The 18,922-nt window shown below is 39.0% G+C and overlaps 3 protein-coding genes across 4 annotated transcripts; all 3 read left to right on the forward strand.

The window, feature by feature from the left end:
- Positions 1-747: 747 nt before the first annotated feature.
- LOC143460877 (solute carrier family 15 member 1-like) lies at positions 748-7,753 on the forward strand. Of its 2 annotated transcripts, XM_076958543.1 has the most exons (15): positions 748-1,002; positions 1,394-1,478; positions 2,683-2,917; positions 3,247-3,346; positions 3,920-4,109; positions 4,329-4,492; positions 4,553-4,687; positions 4,801-5,004; positions 5,161-5,286; positions 5,470-5,628; positions 5,693-5,847; positions 5,994-6,108; positions 6,251-6,409; positions 6,829-7,007; positions 7,142-7,753. In XM_076958543.1, exons 1-15 carry the CDS (start codon positions 925-927, stop codon positions 7,224-7,226), a joined length of 2,169 nt encoding a protein of 722 aa, XP_076814658.1. In that variant the 5' UTR covers positions 748-924; the 3' UTR covers positions 7,227-7,753. The 2 variants fall into 2 exon arrangements, with proteins under 2 accessions (XP_076814658.1, XP_076814659.1); XM_076958544.1 differs by lacking the exon at positions 1,394-1,478.
- Positions 7,754-12,041: 4,288 nt separating this feature from the next.
- LOC143459718 (somatostatin receptor type 2-like) lies at positions 12,042-13,851 on the forward strand. Its single transcript, XM_076956966.1, has one exon. The coding sequence runs from the start codon at positions 12,086-12,088 to the stop codon at positions 13,052-13,054; it is 969 nt and encodes a 322-aa protein (XP_076813081.1). The 5' UTR covers positions 12,042-12,085; the 3' UTR covers positions 13,055-13,851.
- A 3,565-nt stretch (positions 13,852-17,416) lies between these two features.
- Positions 17,417-18,852, forward strand: LOC143459217 (tumor suppressor candidate 2-like). Its single transcript, XM_076956261.1, has 3 exons — positions 17,417-17,882; positions 18,298-18,415; positions 18,538-18,852. Exons 1-3 carry the CDS (start codon positions 17,734-17,736, stop codon positions 18,601-18,603), a joined length of 333 nt encoding a protein of 110 aa, XP_076812376.1. The 5' UTR covers positions 17,417-17,733; the 3' UTR covers positions 18,604-18,852.
- The last annotated feature ends 70 nt before the right edge of the window (positions 18,853-18,922 follow it).

Below are 18,922 nucleotides of genomic sequence, written 5' to 3' on the forward strand. Positions count from 1 at the left end.
TAGCCCTTGTGATGACGGCCAACAAACGTGCTTTGCAGTTTTGCTGTAGGTATCTGTAGTAGGCATTGCCGTAGGCATCTCATTACTGATGGAAAAGCGATACAAGATTCCAGGAAGCCCTCTGAGCTCATATTTATTCCAACACAAGCCCCTCAGTGTGTTATGTGACAGTGTAGGTTTATTCTGAGATACATTTTTGTGCAGTTCACACTTGTTTCCCCAAGTGTTAAAAACAGTCGCCAGAAAAAACAAATCTACCACTTTCAAGGGTCGAAATTCTACTTGTATTAACAAAAAGCGTGGTACCTATTATAAAGAACTTACCGGTCAGGTAAAACTAAAGTGCAAATTTCTATGTCTTTCGGTTTAAACAATTATGATAAATTATTATTTTTCAAAGTTGTTGGTTTCCGCTTAGAACGCCGACCCTTCGACAAAACGACTAGCCGCGAACTTGTCTGTGCGTTTTAAACTACGCGTTTCAAGCATTTTTAATTCTTTCTACCAACAACAACACCTAAGGCAAAACGCAAGTGGTATGCCACCGTACAAGCAGGTATTATCAGCATTGCGGGCAGCCGTGCAATGAATTTGCTTCACACAAATAAAATTTCACTTTTACCACAGCTGCAAGGTATGCAAGGTCTGAAGTTAGCAAGCAAGCAAATGATGGCATAAATTACAAACAAAAATCTTAGCACATAGCATGTTTCTGCAAGAATGCTATTTCCTAATTACTTAAATGAATTCATTCATTTAGAATAAATTTAAACTATGTTCAAGGGTCAAAGGTTAGAATTCAGGAAACCTGCTGGCATCGAAATAAATTAAGAAATCGTCGAAATTGCGTAATTTGGAACTCTTTTACAAAATTGGGGTTATTTCAGGGCTGCTGGGGTCAAGGTATAGGATCATCCTAACAACATGGAGCTTGAAAAGGTCGACGACGCTTCAGACACTCGCAAACTGAATGAGGACGCGCATAAGAACGGAGAAGTCAAGGTAAGCAAATATGTGGAGACCGGAATAAATGAGCCATCATCTCCTACAATAACTTTTATGTTGCGATAGCTTTAAAGCCCTTGCACTTGGCTGGGCTTTGCAACGGCTTTGCCCGAAGCAGTCAGCATCTTGGTGTTAAACAAAAATTAAGTAGAACTGAAACGCAGCCTTGTACCGAATGGCCTTAATGTCATTCTTGTGTCATCTTAATATTTACCGTCAGTTTTGAACCTGTCTGACGCGTTTAGTTTGTATATTTCTCATGTGTTGTTGTGCAAATTCGTATTACCTATACATTGAATAACACTCAATAAAATAAACTGAATGAAACCTATACTTCGAAGTAAAAAGCGATTTTTAATTGATTAGTGTCATTTGTTCTCGGTGGCAGGTCCACAAAAGCGGATATCCCAAACATGTTTTCTTCATCATCGGCAACGAATTCTGCGAAAGATTTTCCTTTTATGGAATGAGAAGTAAGAATAATAGAGATAGAAGCACCATCACAAAAGCTACGTCGTAGCGCTTATTTGCACTTTTTATTACGTGACTGTTGCAGTTGTTTAAGATTGTTGCAGGATATGACGTAAAAAATTATTTACTCAGTTAAGATGTTAACAAGTAGCCGCCACACGACAATTTCTAATTTAACTTTAAACCTAAAAAATCTTCCTTGGACGCCATGTAAGAAACACCCAACCTAGTTTGGAGAAGTGACTGAATTCTACGCCTTCGACGGGCACTGATCCGCTTATTCCTGTGAAAACACAAAGTAGCCCTCAGGACACGTCACCTTTTACAGTAGGGTTCTAGTGACGATTTGCGATACCGCTCTGGTTTTTTCTTTCCCGGTTGATGGCCACTGACGCATGTGACCAGTGGTGTATACGACAGCGTTGAAGCGGAAGGGCCAAAAAGTTTTAAAAAGTGGGTTTAAAATTCTGCGTTTGGCCACAACGTATACGTACCAAAAGTACAGGGTGCACAAAGGAGTTGTGTTTTTACCTTTTAAAACAAAACGCTTTGAAATGAAATGTATTCTCTTAATTATATGTACAACAACTGGCAATTTTGGCAACAAGGTGTACAATTTTGAAACGCCGTATACAACGGTTCTAAAATGTGATAACTTACCTGTTATATGTTTTCTTATCGTGTAGTCGACAGGTAGCCGAAAACAACAAAAAATGCGATTAACAGAGTACAGACGTAAAATGCTCTCTTATAGAATCTCTATTGGCTATCTCTTTATAGTATACACCAGAAGAAACAAGTTGATGCTTCCGAAAGCTCGTTTAGGAAAATTAAAAATAAAAGAAGAAAATAGACTATAGACTGTAGAGCAGGAGTGGGCAAACTGCGGCTCGCTGGTGTTTATAGTTTTCCGCAAGTGACTCTTTCATTGAACAAATTTGCCCACCCCTGCTATATGGTAATAAATCTTATAGAGTGCCACCTTATGTTCTGTTTTATATTTTTCTGGCTATTTGGTTATCACGATTCAGCCACCATCGGTTTTGTATATTTTGACTGTAAACACATCGCCCATGCCACTGTGAGATGCATCGAAGGTCGCAGTTTGCAATCTTTATATAGATTTTGTGATTTTGCTGTAACCCATTTTCCACTATGCGCCTACACGCGGTTATCATAAATTAATTTAACTTTATTTTCACGCAGCTGTTCTTGTTCTTTACGCGAGGAATTACTTGAGGTTCGACGACGATTCCGCGACGTCAATATTTCACGCCTTCACCATGTTGGCCTATTTCATGCCCATCTTTGGCGGGATAATAGCCGACTCATACTGGGGGAAATATAAAACAATCGCTCTTCTATCTATTTTCTATGTTATCGGTCACGGTGTGAAAACCCTCGCTGCCATTCCGTACATCCCTAGCCGTGGAGCTCACATGTAAGTTTCTCATGATGCTTGTAATGGATTGCTGACCTGCGTTATATTTGCATTGTGATGTTTTTGAATATTTTGTAAAATATATTTTTTAAACAGCTGTCGTCTGGGTGTTAAAATCGGTCCCAATAACTAAATTAGACCTATGCCGGTACATTGTGGTCGCTTAACTCATTATTACTTCTACCAACCAACTTAACACTCAATGCTAAAAATCCTTGATACGTACACTGTATAATTCGCAAAGCATGCACGTAGCGCGCAGAAACAGTGAATAGACATGTTTGATAAGTCTTATGAGTTCATGACCGTGTCATTCTCTCTTTTTGTAGAGGCTTGTCAATGCTTGGATTATTTCTGATTGCAGTTGGGACTGGTGGGATCAAACCCTGTGTATCCACGTTTGGCGGTGACCAATTTACTTTGGATCAGGTTTGATCAGTTGTTCTACGGACAATAATTGCAAAAAAATTATGCCCTAATCTCATTCAGATATGTATTGATAGCTTAAACCAGGAACGCTCAAAGTGCGATTCGCACAAGTAGGTTATGTAGACGTTGGATTGCCAACGTTGGATTTAGGAACCAATCAATTGAAACTCAATTAATTGAAACCCTTGACCCATTTTGCACTTGAATCTAATTGTGTGAAATGACTGGCGGTTAGTTCAATCAGGTTTCCCAGTTTTAAATATTAAAAATGGAGAAAATAAATAATACAGCCAAGGCGTTTAAACAGAAAATTTAAGGTATAAAGCTTAAGCCTAGTTGTTTGCGGCCCATCAAGTCACAAGAATATGTGAAATGTGGCCCATACAGTTCAAACTTTGGATACTACTGGAATAGATTAGAACCATATGCTCTAATTCTTGATACACCTGCTTGAAACGCGCTCATAAGTGCAGATATATAGCTTATATGCATTTGCTCTAATTTTGTCTGACTTGTAAATCCTTTCACTTGCTGATATGAACCGGTAAGTGTTGTTTTATTATTTTTTCATAGACACACTATAGAAGTCAGTTTTTTGCCATGTTCTACTTCTCCATCAATTGTGGTGCTTTAATCTCTAAATGGCTGACACCGATGTTCAGAGCCGATCTTGATTGCTATCCAGGCGAAGAAGGTCCAGAATTCCAAGAATGTTTCTCCGTTGCTTTCGGTGTTCCAGGAGCTCTTATGTTACTGGCTGTGGGTAAGTCTTGTAGCAAGTTTGTGGATCTGGAGACTAAGAAAGAAATAGCGCTATGGTAATTGAAGCAAAGTGTTGTAAGACCTGTCAAGCAAAATCGCGACTAAACCGACCAAGGATTCACGCCTTCAATGTACAGCACCAGATTGCGTAAATGATGCAGAGTTATGGGAAAGCATGACTTCGACTGTGTTCGCCTAAAACTCTATTACACTTGTTTAGTCTTATTTTTCGCCGGGTCCAAGTTCTATACCAGAGTACAACCGGAAGGCAGCGTCTTCTGGAAGTTTTGCAAATGCGTTTACTCCGCGTGCAAGAATCGCTGGCTTGCAAGGAAAGCGAATAGCGTCCAGAAAGAACACTGGATCGATTACGCCGATGCACCGGTAGGTTAAAACTTAGTTTTTCGAGATTTCTTTTGGTCAATTTTTCCGCTGCCCAAACAGAAACGACTGAAACGCGACACCAAGTACGTGCTGAGAGTCTTATATCTCTTTATCCCTCTTCCATTCTTCTGGGCGCTCTTCGACCAGCAGGGCTCCAGATGGACGCTCCAAGCTCTTCAATTGGACGGTTATTGGGTGAGTTGTTGTTGCGCATCGACATCGTATAATGCAGTGTCACCTTGTTAGTGGTGATGGACACACAAAGTATCGGAATTTATTTCTTATAGAAATTGTTATTTTATGCCCAGGGAAGTTACCAAGTGAAGCCGGATCAGATTGACGTCATAAATCCTCTTTTGATCGTGACCCTTATCCCACTGTTTGAAGCCACCCTGTACCCATTGTTACGTCATTGTAAGATAAATTTCTCCCCGATTCGTCGGATGGCCGTTGGACTCGTTCTGGCCGGGGTCTCTTTCATATGTGCCGCCATTTTGCAGTTTAACATCGACGTAAGTCACAAGGCTGCACGTGACGTCATATAAGACCAATGGTTTGCAATAGCCCAGCCCGCACTAACCTAGCACTTGACTCTCCCGGTACAACAGTGCAGTTGATTACTACGCTATATACCAGCCAGGCTCTATAATTACTGACGTCATTTGCAGGCCGGCATGACGTCTGTTCCTGCCCCGAATCAATTTGCAATTCGACTGATCAATGTTGGGCCTTGTGACGTCAACTTGGAATCATCGTCGGAAGTTTTTAATGGGCTCGTAATTGGATCGAATGACGTGAGTTGCATCGCAAGTGGAACAGCTTGAAAAATACTTTGCTGTTTCAATGCGTGTGTGTGCTTGGGATTTCTTCGTATTCTGCTGTGTGCTGACCATTCAGAAACAGCCTAGTGTTATGGCTTTATGTGCTTGCAATTCTCTTTTCTTTGTTGCAATTAAACCACCTTTATGCTTTTTCAGGTCAGCGACACCAAGTCCAATTTCTTTCCCGGGAACACAAGCGTGAGTCTCAATATCAGCTCTTGTGGTGGAAGCTTTTTGCATCAGTTGGACATCGCCAGAGATGACGGAGTTGTTGCTGATGTCATCATTGGCGGTAACGGGAGTTCCTTATACTCGGTAATTACAATTTACTGCCACGATTATTATATTTTATTCATGTTCAAATTATGTATTCGCACAGTCTATTATGCCAACAAGGAAACTCGAGAACGGAAAATCCATCTTTACTTTCATCAACGTGGATGCTAGCCGCGAGTTGGCGCTAAATAGCTCAATATTCATGTTCGATTTAAAACCCGGGCACCGATCAAGCGAAATTGAAATTGACAAAGGATTGTAAGCTTTGCTACTTAACACAATGCTTAGAGTGTAAGCGTTTGAAACAGTTTATTTTTATACCTTTGTTTAAAGTTTCGATATCTGAGAAAAAATTTACATTTATGTCAGCTTGTAAATATTTTTCTTTGTTTTAAAATTTTTAGTACGAGTTATGGAGTTTACATCAACGATTCTAGCCGAGGACAAAGATTAGTGTACAATGGGACCGTGGAGAGTTTGCCTGGTGGCGTATACTCAGTCATTCTGAATTCACAGTCTGTAAGTTTTAGCCTAGAACTCGCATAAATATGGAGCTGAAACGAACCTTTAAGTTTTACTTGGCTAAAAACCAGTTTATGCAACAATAATGTTAATGGTAATCCTGTGACAAAAAGCTGAATTCAAATATTGCAATTTTCAGAGCGGTCTTGGAGCTGTGGAATTTGCTCCAGGACGCAGACAACTGGATGACATTAATCCAAACACCATCAATATTGCTTGGATGATTCCTCAGTTCTTCGTCTTAACTGTGGGGGAGGTTTTTCTTTCTGTTACTGGATTGGAATTTTCCTACACGCAGGCACGAACAATATAAACTTTATTTGAAAATAGAGCATACACTGTATCTTTCACCAATACAGCTAGAGTGCTACCACTGCTGCTGGAGACACTTCCCGATTGAGGTTGTGAAAATTTATTGCAAGGATTCATCGCGTGAATGGTGTTTAGTCAATTAAAAGAGATCATCCTGATAAAGAAGGGCGCGCGAGATAAGATTTTTTAAAACCAAGGTTATTACGTCATACTACCACGTTAGTCTGCAGTCTCCCTGCAGGGACTGCGCGGCGAAAATTGCAAAGCATTGTTGCTGGCCTGCCGTTGAATATTTCTTTTTAACATTTATTTAACATTTATTTCTTTGCTGCTTGAACACATAGGCCTATACATCTGCCTCTAATACGATAAGAAGGCATAGATTTCACTGTTATTGTTCGTTAGGCTCCTCCGACTATGAAGTCCGTGGTTTCCAGCTTCTGGTTGCTCCTGGTATCACTTGGAAGTGTCATCGTGTTGCTGATCGCGAAGACGCACGCCATTGATCGGCAAGCTCACGAATTTCTTCTTTTTGCCGGATTGATCGGGGTAGCAGCTTTGATCTTTGTCTTCTTAGCCAGGGGGTGAGAGGTTGTCCAGTTTTCTTAAAAACAAGAGCTCACACAATAGGACCTGAGCCACTAACAGTACCTCGCACAAATCTTACGTTAAAATGCTGCCTGACGTTCAATGGGCACTTTCAATTCACCATTAACAGATACAAGATGGTGGATGAAAACGAATTCCGTTCTTCGGAAGATGAAGAAAAAGATACTGATGAAAGAACATCACTTGCGGCGTAACAGCTTGCGTCCACCGTCGAAGAGCATTCCTGAAACGGCTCCAGGATACAATTTTTGTGCGCCCGCGTATCAAAACTGAGGCTATTGTGGATTTCACGAACTAACTTCATATCGATATCTATTTATCTTTACTAGGTTAAAATAACCATGTTAACATGCATGGTAACAAGAGCATGTTTACAACCAACATGTTAACAACCAGCATGTTTACAACCAGCATGTTAACAACCAGCATGTTAACAACCAGCATGTTAACAAGAATAAATGAACGGTCTACACAAGCAAAAGTTGTTTTAAACGTTTACAGATGTTTTTTGCTTTTCATGAACTAAGTATTTTTTATGTGTTTGCTCCTTCCCCAGTTTTTAAGGTTTTGTTTTGAAATTTGCTGTTGTAATTTAAATTTGATGTTGCAAGAATATTGCTAACATATCCAGCGGGGTTAATTGTTAGACTCATAGATTGTTAGTCTTATAAATTAAAATTATAAAACAAATCGAATCTGTTTAAATTTTTCTAGAGAAACAGCCAAACAAGCGATTTTATTAGACATAGTTGTATAATTTAATGAAAAGGACAATAAACGCTAAAAATTGGCATCAAAGTTTAACTAAAATAAAATTTAGAAAAAATGCTTCTCAAAATTTTGAATTTATCGCTTTAAAAGTACCGGGACCAACTATAAGTTTTTGAATAGAATTATTCGGTAATTTTTCAAGCGTACCGACGGTTTTGCCAAAATCACGTTTAGACAGTGAAAAAGCAGCTTGCCCTCTTCGATTACAGCTTCCCTCTCAACATCTGACAAATTAAGATCATTTAGATGCAGTTGTTCAATGAGAGACGACACGTCATCATCGGTCGTTGGCTCGTCAACCTCTTCCGATATACAACATAATGAGTAGGCATTAATGTACGAAACATTTTCTCCAACAATTGATATTAAATCTGCAACAGTTGTCCCAGCCGGAAAGTATTTGCTCTTATTCGTAAAATTGGCAAGTATAACTGGCACCAAATTGTCCTTGGTTTTTGTTACGTAGTTTGCGCCTAAGATTTCGTATTTGTCTAGTAGGCTTGCAGATCTCTGTATAAAAACGTCGTTAGACTTCGACTTTGTCGGGCGTTTAACATTACACGGCAACACAACCTCAGTAAACGCGGGGATAAGCATTGACTCAATTAATGCAATAATGAACTGTGCAAAATACCTGGTTCTCTCAATAGCGGTAATGTTCCTCCACCAGCCTTTCGAGTGTCATCATGTCATAGTCAACGATGCAACTATGGTCTTGAAGAAAATCCAAACCCAGAATACAAGACTCCGACAAGTTCTCCGTAACAAAAACGTCGCGAGTGGCCTCTATTCCGGCAACGCTGAAATTTAGCTTTGATTTTCCTGCCATCGCGATAACGGTTCCGCTTGCGCCAAGAAATCGAACATTTGAAGGGCAGTCTTTTAAATCTTGAGCGGAACATTGTTGGAAAGCCAAATGTGATATGACGGTAATTGATACACCAGTGTCAACAAGCGCAAACAAGGGTTTACCATTAATGACGACGTTAACGTACCTATACTGTTCTGCAGAGACGGTCTGTATCTTGTAAGTAACCAATTCTCGTTTTGGTTGTGGTGATGGATTCAGGGGCGGACACCTGTGCCCGCCCCGTTGGCGTTTCCCTGGCGGTTGCGTTGAGGACAATATCGACTGATGTGTCCTCTTTCTCCGCATGCAAAACACGTGCGTGATTCCCGGGGGCGAAAGGGATGATTGTGGTTAAGACGAGACCTCCGCGATATCTCCGATAATGATTCACGCAAGGTGTCAACTTCCCACCGCAGATCCTGGATCATTTGTTTCATTTCCTCGCAAGCTGATGGGACTCGCTTTATTGGTTGTATTTTGGAAACGTGTTGTTTCACATGCGCAGGTTCCATCATTAATAACTTTTTGACAGCATCTAGAAACTTTGGACGCTGTACCTCCATGTTGCACGTGACCAGCCTTTCTGCTTCATGTTTGTTACGCAGTCCAGCTATCAAAGCGTTATACAAGACGTCATTCTTCGCACCTTCATTTTCCGGTTTCGGGTATGCAATTGCTCCCAAATTGACAAAGGCGTTGTAGTAACTTCGATTGGTTTCACCCAATGCTTGGGTTCTTTGTACAAGCTGTTGTTTGGCCTTGTTACATCGAAGTGAGCAACAAGCAACTTCCTTAGCTTTGGACTTAAGTTCTTCATAGTTCATGGCGCCTAACTTTGCACCATTGCATTTCATTTCCAACTTAACCTCTTCTGGTAAATTCAGCATAAAAGCATGTTTTCGAGCAGCTGCTGTTGCGTCCACACTGTCGCAGAAACTTTCAAACGTGGATAAAAACGATCTAAAACTTTTTCCAAGTTAAAAATTCGGGGGAGGATAAAAAAATTCATCGCGGATAAAACTCGGTCCAGATCACTTCTTTATACACGTTTTGAAACTGCAGGTCCTGCCGTGCTCGCCAAATGTTACCGGCCTTTTTCTAGTTCTGGTTCGAAGAGACCTGCAGTTAACTATAGGATTGTATATTTCAAAATGGTAAAAGCTAAACACGTCTACACAGCAGTACAGGCATCGCGGTTGAATGTTCTCTTAACATTTAAGTAAACGTTGTTGATAACTAAAATTTCAGTTCATCTCACTTCAATGACAACAATCACGTCAAGTTTAATTCACTAAATCCCTTTCGTGGTGTTCATATTTACTTTCAGTGACATCACAATCATCGTTCTCATTTTTCTTTCCAAGGTATTGGGAGAAAATGTTTGACTCTTTCAAAAACTCGATGTTGAAGATTGTAACTTGAAGCATTGTCAACGCCATAACAATCCATGATAATTCTCTTATACAATTTGGACACATTAACTTAGCTAATAGGTTGTCCACATGAATTCACGTCTTCCGTATAGCGTATTATTTATGTCCCATTAGGAGTAGAAATGTACGGTTTGCCGTTAACTTACAGGACAAACCTGCTCTTTTACTAACTCTTTTGCTAACTGTTTTATTAACTGCCTTTTTTCCGGTAAAGATATCCAATTTAATCCATCTTTTTTTAGGATCACTTACCCAGTTTTTATCTCGCTAGAGGTCCTGTAACCCTAATTTTGAATGGACAATCTTTTACTGGTATAGTAGAATTGGGTTAGTTGTCTACACAGGAGAGTTGTCTCGCGGTGAATATCTGATCGAGCCTATGTTCAGGATCAGAGTGACTGCCCAATTATTTGTCACAATGCATCAGAGCAGCCATGTTAGTTAGAACTCCTAGAATGGACGACTTTTAAGTGTCATGTCAGAAAATGTAATTTTGAACGGTCCGAAGAGTAAACTTAATAAAGTTGGTTATTAACGTTGCAGCTTTTATAATAAAAGTTAATTTGCCGTAAAATTTTGACAGACACTGAGGTGAAGTTTGAAGCGTTGGAGCTTGAAGCTTTCAATCTCATAAAATTCGGAAACTTTAACTTAAATTGAAAAGTCCAGAGTCGTAATGATTCGAGCCATTTTTTGTTAAGACTTGACCTAGCTCCAGTCAATATTTGATGCTCGACTTAGCTCGAGTCGGTCCTAGCTGTTTAGGTTTCAGTGTTAAGGTAAAACGAATCTTTCTTTAGTCCAAACCATTAAGCAGGCGGGGTTCTCAATCTTTTTTAACCCAAAACAATTTTTCTTCATTTTGGGTGCTCGAGACCCAAAAGTTACACCACATCACAAATCAATGGATTGTAATTAACCGCGAGTCCTCAGACACTCAGAAAATATCACTTAGTCTTCAGTACTAAGTCTCGCAAAATCACAATACACGACACTACGGTATGTAGCAAATTAAACATCGAACGATATCCTACCAGTTCACTGAGGCTAAACTTTTTGAATGCATCATCTCAAAGGACGGATGCATCGTGTCTTTGTTGTTTCGTCATAAAGCGTTTAATAAGACACAACATACGCTTTTATTAGAATTGTCAAGAATGGTTGGCTTTACTGGTTAATGTCCAAAAAGCGTTTATGAGCAGTTTCAAGCACGCTAAAAACTAAAAACAAAACCTGGTAGTCATGTAAGAAATTCTTAGCGACCCAACAGATAATGCACGGTGACCCAACGTTGGGACGCGACCCATAGCTTGAGAACCCATGGGTTAACTTGCCTCTTTCCATTGAAGGTTAGAACCACCTCTGCCGTTTTCCACCAAGACGTTCGTGCATGTAACACGTCACATCAGCTTAAGGAGAAAGTAGCAGATTTTCCAAAATTTTCGGTGAGCTAATCCATCTGTGTCTGAGTCAACTTCCGTTCTGAAGCATCGCCAGAGATTTAGAAGCCATGCTGCAATAGAAAATGGTTTTTGCAACACTATTGGCTAAACATAATAGGAAGTTGAGGTCCGCACTACCAACATGTAACCTGGTTTGACGCGATGAAGCTACTTGGTTAGTTTTGAACTGACCCAACATTGCATCTGAGCACATAACCGTCAATAATGCGCGAACTATAAGGCTACATTTTAGGAATGGCAGTATGCCAAATACAGTAAAAACAGTCAATTTAATTAGAACTAATATTTCAGTTTTGTACATAATCCAGCAGGCAAAAGTCTAAGAGCGTTAGAACGTTAAACGAACTTATAACTTGTTCATGCAACCGGTAACTATCTGCTATCTATCTACTATCCTATCTGCTCGAGTAACGTGAGGGGTTTTAGAAGACTTAGTGCGTATACAAAAGAGAAGGGTATTCTGTTTTTAGTATAAGGTTAAAAAACATCCGCTTTCTTCAGCATAGGCGTCACGTTTTAAAGATAATTCATTAAGTATGATTAGTCCCATCTATCCTGCGGGCGTCTTGCTTTATCTGATCATGGCAATTGGACTCATTGGAAATTCCATCGTCTTATTCGTGTTGATTCGTTTGACCAAGAGCTGGTGCACGTCGACGATTTACCTCGTCAATTTGGCGGCAGCGGACACCTTGTTTCTTCTTTCCACACCATTCATAGCTCAGACAATCTTAAACGATAATAAATGGATTTTCGGATCATCGATGTGCTCATTTACTTACTATTGGGCGACGTTCACCATGTACGCTGGGGTATATTTCGTTACAGGAATGGGAATCGAACGTTGGATGGCGGTTGTACATCCCTTTAGTCTCGCCAAATACCGAACTTGCAGAAAGACAGTCATCGTTTGCGCTAGTATATGGTGTTCGGCTGCGCTTCTTGCTTTACCTGACCATTTTTATATCCAAATTCTTCCTGAAAGTTATCACAACTATACGTCAAACGATACTGTTTACATTATGTCGTGTGATTTCTATGTACCGGAAAGTAATCCGAATGGGTTGCAAATCTTAGGCGCGATCAATTTCGTGAAATTCGTTATGGGATTTTTGCTTCCACTTACTACACTCTGTGTCTTGTACCATGAAATCGTGAAAGCCGTGCGGAAAAATCTTATCAGTGGAAAAGTGAGTAAAAGCAAGGTGACATATATGGCGTCTTGCATTGTAATCTCCTTCTTTGTCCTATGGTTGCCTGAGAAAGCTTGCTGCTTCGTTTTCGCAATCCTTTTTTGGTCTGGCAATACATCCATCCTCTTCGGCGATGAAATCAAGATAATTTACTCCTACGCCTTCTGTCTAGCCTGGATTCACAGCTGCTTCAACCCAATGGCGTATGGATTCCTTACCACCCGGTTTAGAGAGAAGGCAACTGTGGCGTTTGCCAGAAGAAGTTCAAATGCCGCCTCCTTGCACATTTCTTCTAAATATCCCACAAATTGATCAAGCGAAAAGCGAAAAGCGAAAAGCGAAATGAACTCGGTGCTTGAAATTCTCTAAGCCTCAGTTTGCGAGAGTCGACGTTTGACGACACCTTCACATTAGTGTACGGTTGTTTGTTTTTATTATCATTTCCTTAATCACAACTCACTTTGCCCTTTTCGGGAAACCTTACAAATGTCTTTTAATGGCCATTTGAACTGTGCTGCATGTATATAGGCCTGCTTGCGATTAATTGATGGTGATTCCTAAAGAAATTTCTTTTATTTTTTAAGTAACTTGAGTTGTTGGAGGCCAATTAAATGTAAAAAGTAATAATTGTAATTAGCAATGGTTTGGTCTGATCTTCGCTCGTTTGCATCATCGTTTTACGCTTAAGCTATTATTCAGTTGTTTCCGTATCATCGTCAAGCACAAATCAAAGCCTGTGTCGTTGTGAAACATACTAACGCTCTTTAGTGCAGCTGCATAGTGATTCCGTATCCTCGGCAAATTCATTTCAGTGATGGGATTGAGATTTTAATAATCGCATCGAGCTACTGATATCTTCTGTTTAACTCAACCGAGTTTAACAACAGGGTTGGTACAACCGGAAAAACTGGTTAGTAATAAGGATCAGGTTACTCATAGCTTTGGAAGGTTTTATTGGAAATTGTTACGGTCATGCCAAAAACAGGCATATGGTTTTATTCAGAATAAAATAATATCATCACTAAGATAAGTTGAAAAAGACCTGAAAACTTCAATCAAAGTATTAGGTTCTCGACTATTGGACTATTCTCTACTAAATAGAGTTTCATATTCATTCCACCCAATGACGATCTTATTCCAATCTTGTGGTCGTCATTGACTATTTTTGCAATGAAATTATTATTTATAAAATGAAATTGACATTATATCATATGAATTAATAATATTAATTGATATTATATTAAATTATAACTAAATTAAGTTGTGAGTTTGATGGTTATGTTGACCTGAAAAGGTTGTTGAGGCACAAATGGTTTCTCTTCACTAGATTAACCTGCTAAAAGAACCTAAGTCTACAGCCCTTGCGTGCTGTTAAAATACTCTAACACTGTTGCTGTCAGTTGAAACGTATATGCTTGTACTTGTGAAGGCGTTTATTTGAAATTATGTGCACGTTTTAACGCAAGATTATTAAGTGAGTCGCATCTTGAAAATTGCAGTTCTGCAAGTTTTACGAGAGTTCGTGTTCACCGAGTCCGACCGATATTCAGTCAGTGATCTCTCTCTTCTCATCTGGTCACTGATAAAAGTGCAAGCCTTTAAAAGTGTATATAATGTATAAGGTGCATGGGGAATTGAAATAAGCTTTTTCCAAACAAAACATATTCATAATTTAATCACAAGCTAGAAAACACATTGCAAGAGATTGCGCAATATTGTTAGCAAAGATCACCCAAGCCGCTGCAAAGCTACCATCATATAGCATATTTGTGTTATTACTATCCTGCATGTTCTAAGCCCGTGCACTTGCGGCTTTGCTACTTCGCTTCTGCTCATCAATTGTTGGTGAGCCTGTTCAATGTTGGGCTATAACGGTTGACATTGTAATTTTCGCCCTGTACAGTTAATGGAGAAAAATGTAAGATGCGATGCGATGTTGAGTATTAAACACACCATACACAATTTTGGAAAGATTTTCAAAGAAACCTCTTTGCACCAGCTCGAAATAGAAGTAATAGTTAAAAAATGTTATATTTACTTGGCAACAAATCACGTTAAAGCTGGCTTGAAACCCAAGCGGTTATCGTGCCTGGCTCGTAAATATGCGAGCCATTGTTAATAACCTTGTGGCGTATCCATAGATATCTTATATATATATTTATTGTTTACGTCTAAGATATCTATTGGCGCATCTCGGGTTGTGATATGCTGTTCCCATCATTGATCCATCTCGGTTGTGCGGTAGATCTCCGTCGCCATCTGACTTCTAGCAAGGGACTGTTCCCCAGCATCACAGGCGGGGTTAACAGATAAAGTTTTATTTCATTCCAAACGCCTTTAAAAAGGAAGGTGTGGTAACTCAGTTTTAACTAAAACAACAATCAAAGTAAAACTAAAACTGAGTGCGCGTGCACTTTTGAAGAGAAGATTTGACCAAATGAATGAACGTTTTAGAAAAAGCTGTCACAACAGAAAAAAATGAAATCGTTGTAGCGACAAATATCAAACATCAGACAATAAAAATATAAAAGCTATGTGAAGCGTAGCCGCCAAACCCTTGAGCGAGGTATGAAAGAGACCTGCTCTTGTTCTAATGAACAGTTCTAAATTTGGGCGATACGATATAACTGATTTAAAAATTCAAATAAAATATGTTTGTGTCTTAGCGAAAGATGGTTTGGTACCTGGTGCTCGAGCGATGAGCAGAAGACTTTTCTCAGCCTGAAGATAAAGATTTCCAACCATATTAGTCCATTAAAAATATATCACCTTATTCAGACAACAATCAACTAATCGAGTCAAGTCAACATCAACAGTTGACCGTACCCTAACTATTTACTAAAAAACGTTTGCTGCCTGCACCAACGCACAAGCGTCGATCAAAATGGCAGCAAATTTTGGTTGGCGGTTATTCAAAATTTTCATTACATCATTAACTAAATGTTCTTCAAGGTAATTCTGTGTTTTGCATACTTTGATTTTTGTTTCCTTTTATTTTGACAACATTTATTTAACACAAATACTTTTTCAAGAGTCCGAAGCATCACATATTTAAAAGAATGATTTTAAGCAATTTATATTACAACCGTGATGATATACCATTTTCATTTGCCATGTATGTTTGTAAACTGAGTATAAGTGTTAACAAGATAATACAGAAGTACGATAGTACGATGTTAGTAAGGCATGGAAAAAATAACCTACACTGCTTGTCATACATGTCTTAGCGCAACCATTGCAATTTTCAACAGTAAGTTCACTGTGATCTTCCGTTTTTGTCATATTCAAACAAAAAAGACCTTTTTTTAGAAATCGAAGTTAGCTTAACATTTTTGGTATATTAGGCTTATTTGCACTGCTTGCCATATTGACCTTCGGTGAATCGGGTATAGGCTAATGTATCCAGACTGCACAATTTGGCATACCGCATAGGCGCACGCAAAACTGCTTTTTATGAGCTTCAGTGTTAAACTTAAGGGGCGTTATTTTGCACTTAATGATTTTGACAGAACCTCTGTGCACTCAATTTTTATTTAAAGATTGAATAAGTCAAATTGTGTACAGTGCTGTGTAATTGCATATCTAAGTGCGTTCGTTTGGCCTGTACTATGTTTGTAATCTGAGTTTGAGTGTAAATAAGACATTTATAAATAGCAGACATAAGATGTTTTTGGATTCTTTGTTTGATTTCTATAGATGAATCAGCTGGCCAGAAATTAAGAATTCTAGAAAATTTGGACTTGGTTTGTCTCTTTGTATTGCTTGTTGGCCCATCTTTTTTCATTGGAGCCTGAACCACATGGGCCTTGCCTAGTTCTGGGCCTGATTTTTCATGACGGGTTTTTCATTTATTCTCGCACTCCCTATCAAGATCGAGTATTGACTATTGAGGAGTTATTGCGTTAAAACCGTTAAACTTTAGAACTTGATTGAACCTTATTCAGCCGCCAGTTCATGTAGCGTATAGGCCTAGGCCGAAATGTATTTTTAATTTGTTATTTTATGTAGTTTGCCCCAGAGTGCATACCACATGAGTTACGTTGAAGAGTTTTCTAATGCATCCAGACCGCACAGATGAGCATAAGCGCACGCAAAACCGCTTTTTATGAACTTCAGTGTCAAACTTAAGGTGCGTTGTTTTGCACTTAATGACTTTGACATAACCTCTGTGCACTCAATTTTGATTTAAAGATTGAATAAGTCAAATTGTGTACAGTGCTGTGTAATTGCATATCTAAGTGCGCACTTTCAGTGCTCAGTTTGTGTCAATTTTGGTTTTTAAGTGCACCCAAAATCTTGCTGAAAACAGCCATAGTTTGCAAGTCGGCTATTCAGTGCAATCTGCAGTCTTCGCTCAGAATCAAGAGACTACAGTTTTCGATAAGATCTTGGGGGTGCATAAGAAAATTTTCGGCGTGCAAAGAAGCAACCAGTTTGCTATAGTGGAAAGCACGGTAACGGCACCCTCAAGATTGTTCAAGACCATGCTTCAGTGCTTGGTGCACTCAAATGTTTCTTTTTTTATTCACCAAAACAGGGGGCTTACAAGCATTGTGTTAAGGCTAGTGTTCAGTACAGACTGAAAAATTCATCTAATGCACCATTTTGCACTTGGTCGTCTAGCACCACGAGATCTCGTCGATAAGTGCCATGTATGTATGTTTCCAACCTGGCCAGTATGCGCCGCAACTCGTGGCCCGAGCATTTGTGGAAATTGTAGTTGGCAACGTGCATTCTTTCATAATAGAAAACAGAGAAAAAATGTAACTTCTTTTATTATTGAAATTGCTCTTTTCCCAGTGTACAACACCGTTTCGACCAAAAAATCTCGGGTGTTCTCCTGTCATACTCCACAGTCTGGCCCTTGATCGCTCAAGGAGCACAATATAAATTTTGATAATTTTACAGCAGTTTAAGTTGCCTACATGAAAAGTTCTTTGTATTATGCTCGTGTTGGAATCAAGGCCTAGCTGCCAACAGATATTTATTTGATGGGATCTCAAACTGGAAAACTGTTAAAAAAAGGTGTTGATTATTTTACTGGCACATCCAATGACAACGCTGAAGGCTCGGGTTCCATAGACAAACAATCAGCACTTGCTGCGTTCAAGGGAGCCCCCTTTGTGTATACACACTCAAGGTAATTGTGTTTGTTTGAATATGAATTTTGGGCAAACTGGCCTGTAGCTTGCTATTTCGAGAAGAAAAAATCCCCAATTATTGGGGATCATAAGATTGTTACAATGTTGATCATAAGTTTCCTGCTTAGTGTTCGAAATTTTCGTTCTGGCCCTGTGTAGTTTTAGTGACAATTTCATTTTGATGAAGTTAATAATATTTCTTAGTTTTTATGTAAAAGTCAGCTAAAGATAATGCAAATGTGAGCCAGAAGATCTACGCTGAATAGAAATTGTAAAGCTTGCCTCAATTTTATTTACAGTACAACATCACATTATTTACGTACCTGATGTTGTTCTTCATATGACATACAAGTAATAAATTACAGCAATTCCGTTGTCACCAAAATCTTAAGATGTTAATTTGTTGTGTTTCAGTTCTCTTTATTTTGATGAAGATGGACATCTAGCTCATGAATTTTATCGCGAAACAGTGGTGAAAGGAACAAATGGCAAAGTGAAGTTTAAGCGAATCACGAAAGGGCTAAAGAAACAGGTTGGTAGTTTGTGCTTGGTTATATTGTTCATTTTCTAACACCAAAAAAAAATTGTTAAGTTTATACTTCTGGGTTAAATTTTAATGAACTTTGACGGTAATTTTAATCTCTGTTGGTGCAGGGAGAGGTTAAGCTGAACATACCTCGGCTTAATGTTGATTTTCCTGTCGTGATGTACGAGGGTTGAAGATATTGATTATTTAGACGTCGTAAATATTTTTCTCGGTCCGAGGTTCTATGTTGATATTTTTACCAGCGATGTTTTTAACACTGTGTGCGACATGTCATCGTTTAATGTTCGCATCGTGTATTTTTTGTTATCTTATGACTTTGTAATTGTAAAGCGAAATCAAAACTGTCATGTTTTAAATCATGTCATGCTTTAGTTACTTTCTTGTTGTACTTGTTGTCAAAAACTACATCAGTTTAAGAGAAATGTTCTGTGTTTATAACATTTGCACGCTGTTGATCAAGGCATATTTAGGCTGAAGCTTTAAGACACTAAA

This window comes from Clavelina lepadiformis, chromosome 5 (assembly GCF_947623445.1).
Source record: "Clavelina lepadiformis chromosome 5, kaClaLepa1.1, whole genome shotgun sequence".
NCBI classification, from domain to species: domain Eukaryota; kingdom Metazoa; phylum Chordata; class Ascidiacea; order Aplousobranchia; family Clavelinidae; genus Clavelina; species Clavelina lepadiformis.

Excerpts from the sequence above, each read along its gene's own strand:
- LOC143459718 (XM_076956966.1), top strand. The coding sequence starts at position 12,086 with ATGATTAGTCCCATCTATCCTGCGGGCGTCTTGCTTTATCTGATCATG.
- LOC143459217 (XM_076956261.1), top strand. The coding sequence starts at position 17,734 with ATGGGATCTCAAACTGGAAAACTGTTAAAAAAAGGTGTTGATTATTTT. Across the intron at positions 17,883-18,297 it reads TTTGTGTATACACACTCAAG|TTCTCTTTATTTTGATGAAG; the intron begins GTAATTGTGTTT and ends GTTGTGTTTCAG. Across the intron at positions 18,416-18,537 it reads CGAAAGGGCTAAAGAAACAG|GGAGAGGTTAAGCTGAACAT; the intron begins GTTGGTAGTTTG and ends CTGTTGGTGCAG.
- LOC143460877 (XM_076958543.1), top strand. The coding sequence starts at position 925 with ATGGAGCTTGAAAAGGTCGACGACGCTTCAGACACTCGCAAACTGAAT. Across the intron at positions 4,110-4,328 it reads TCTTATGTTACTGGCTGTGG|TCTTATTTTTCGCCGGGTCC; the intron begins GTAAGTCTTGTA and ends ACACTTGTTTAG. Across the intron at positions 6,410-6,828 it reads TGGAATTTTCCTACACGCAG|GCTCCTCCGACTATGAAGTC; the intron begins GCACGAACAATA and ends ATTGTTCGTTAG.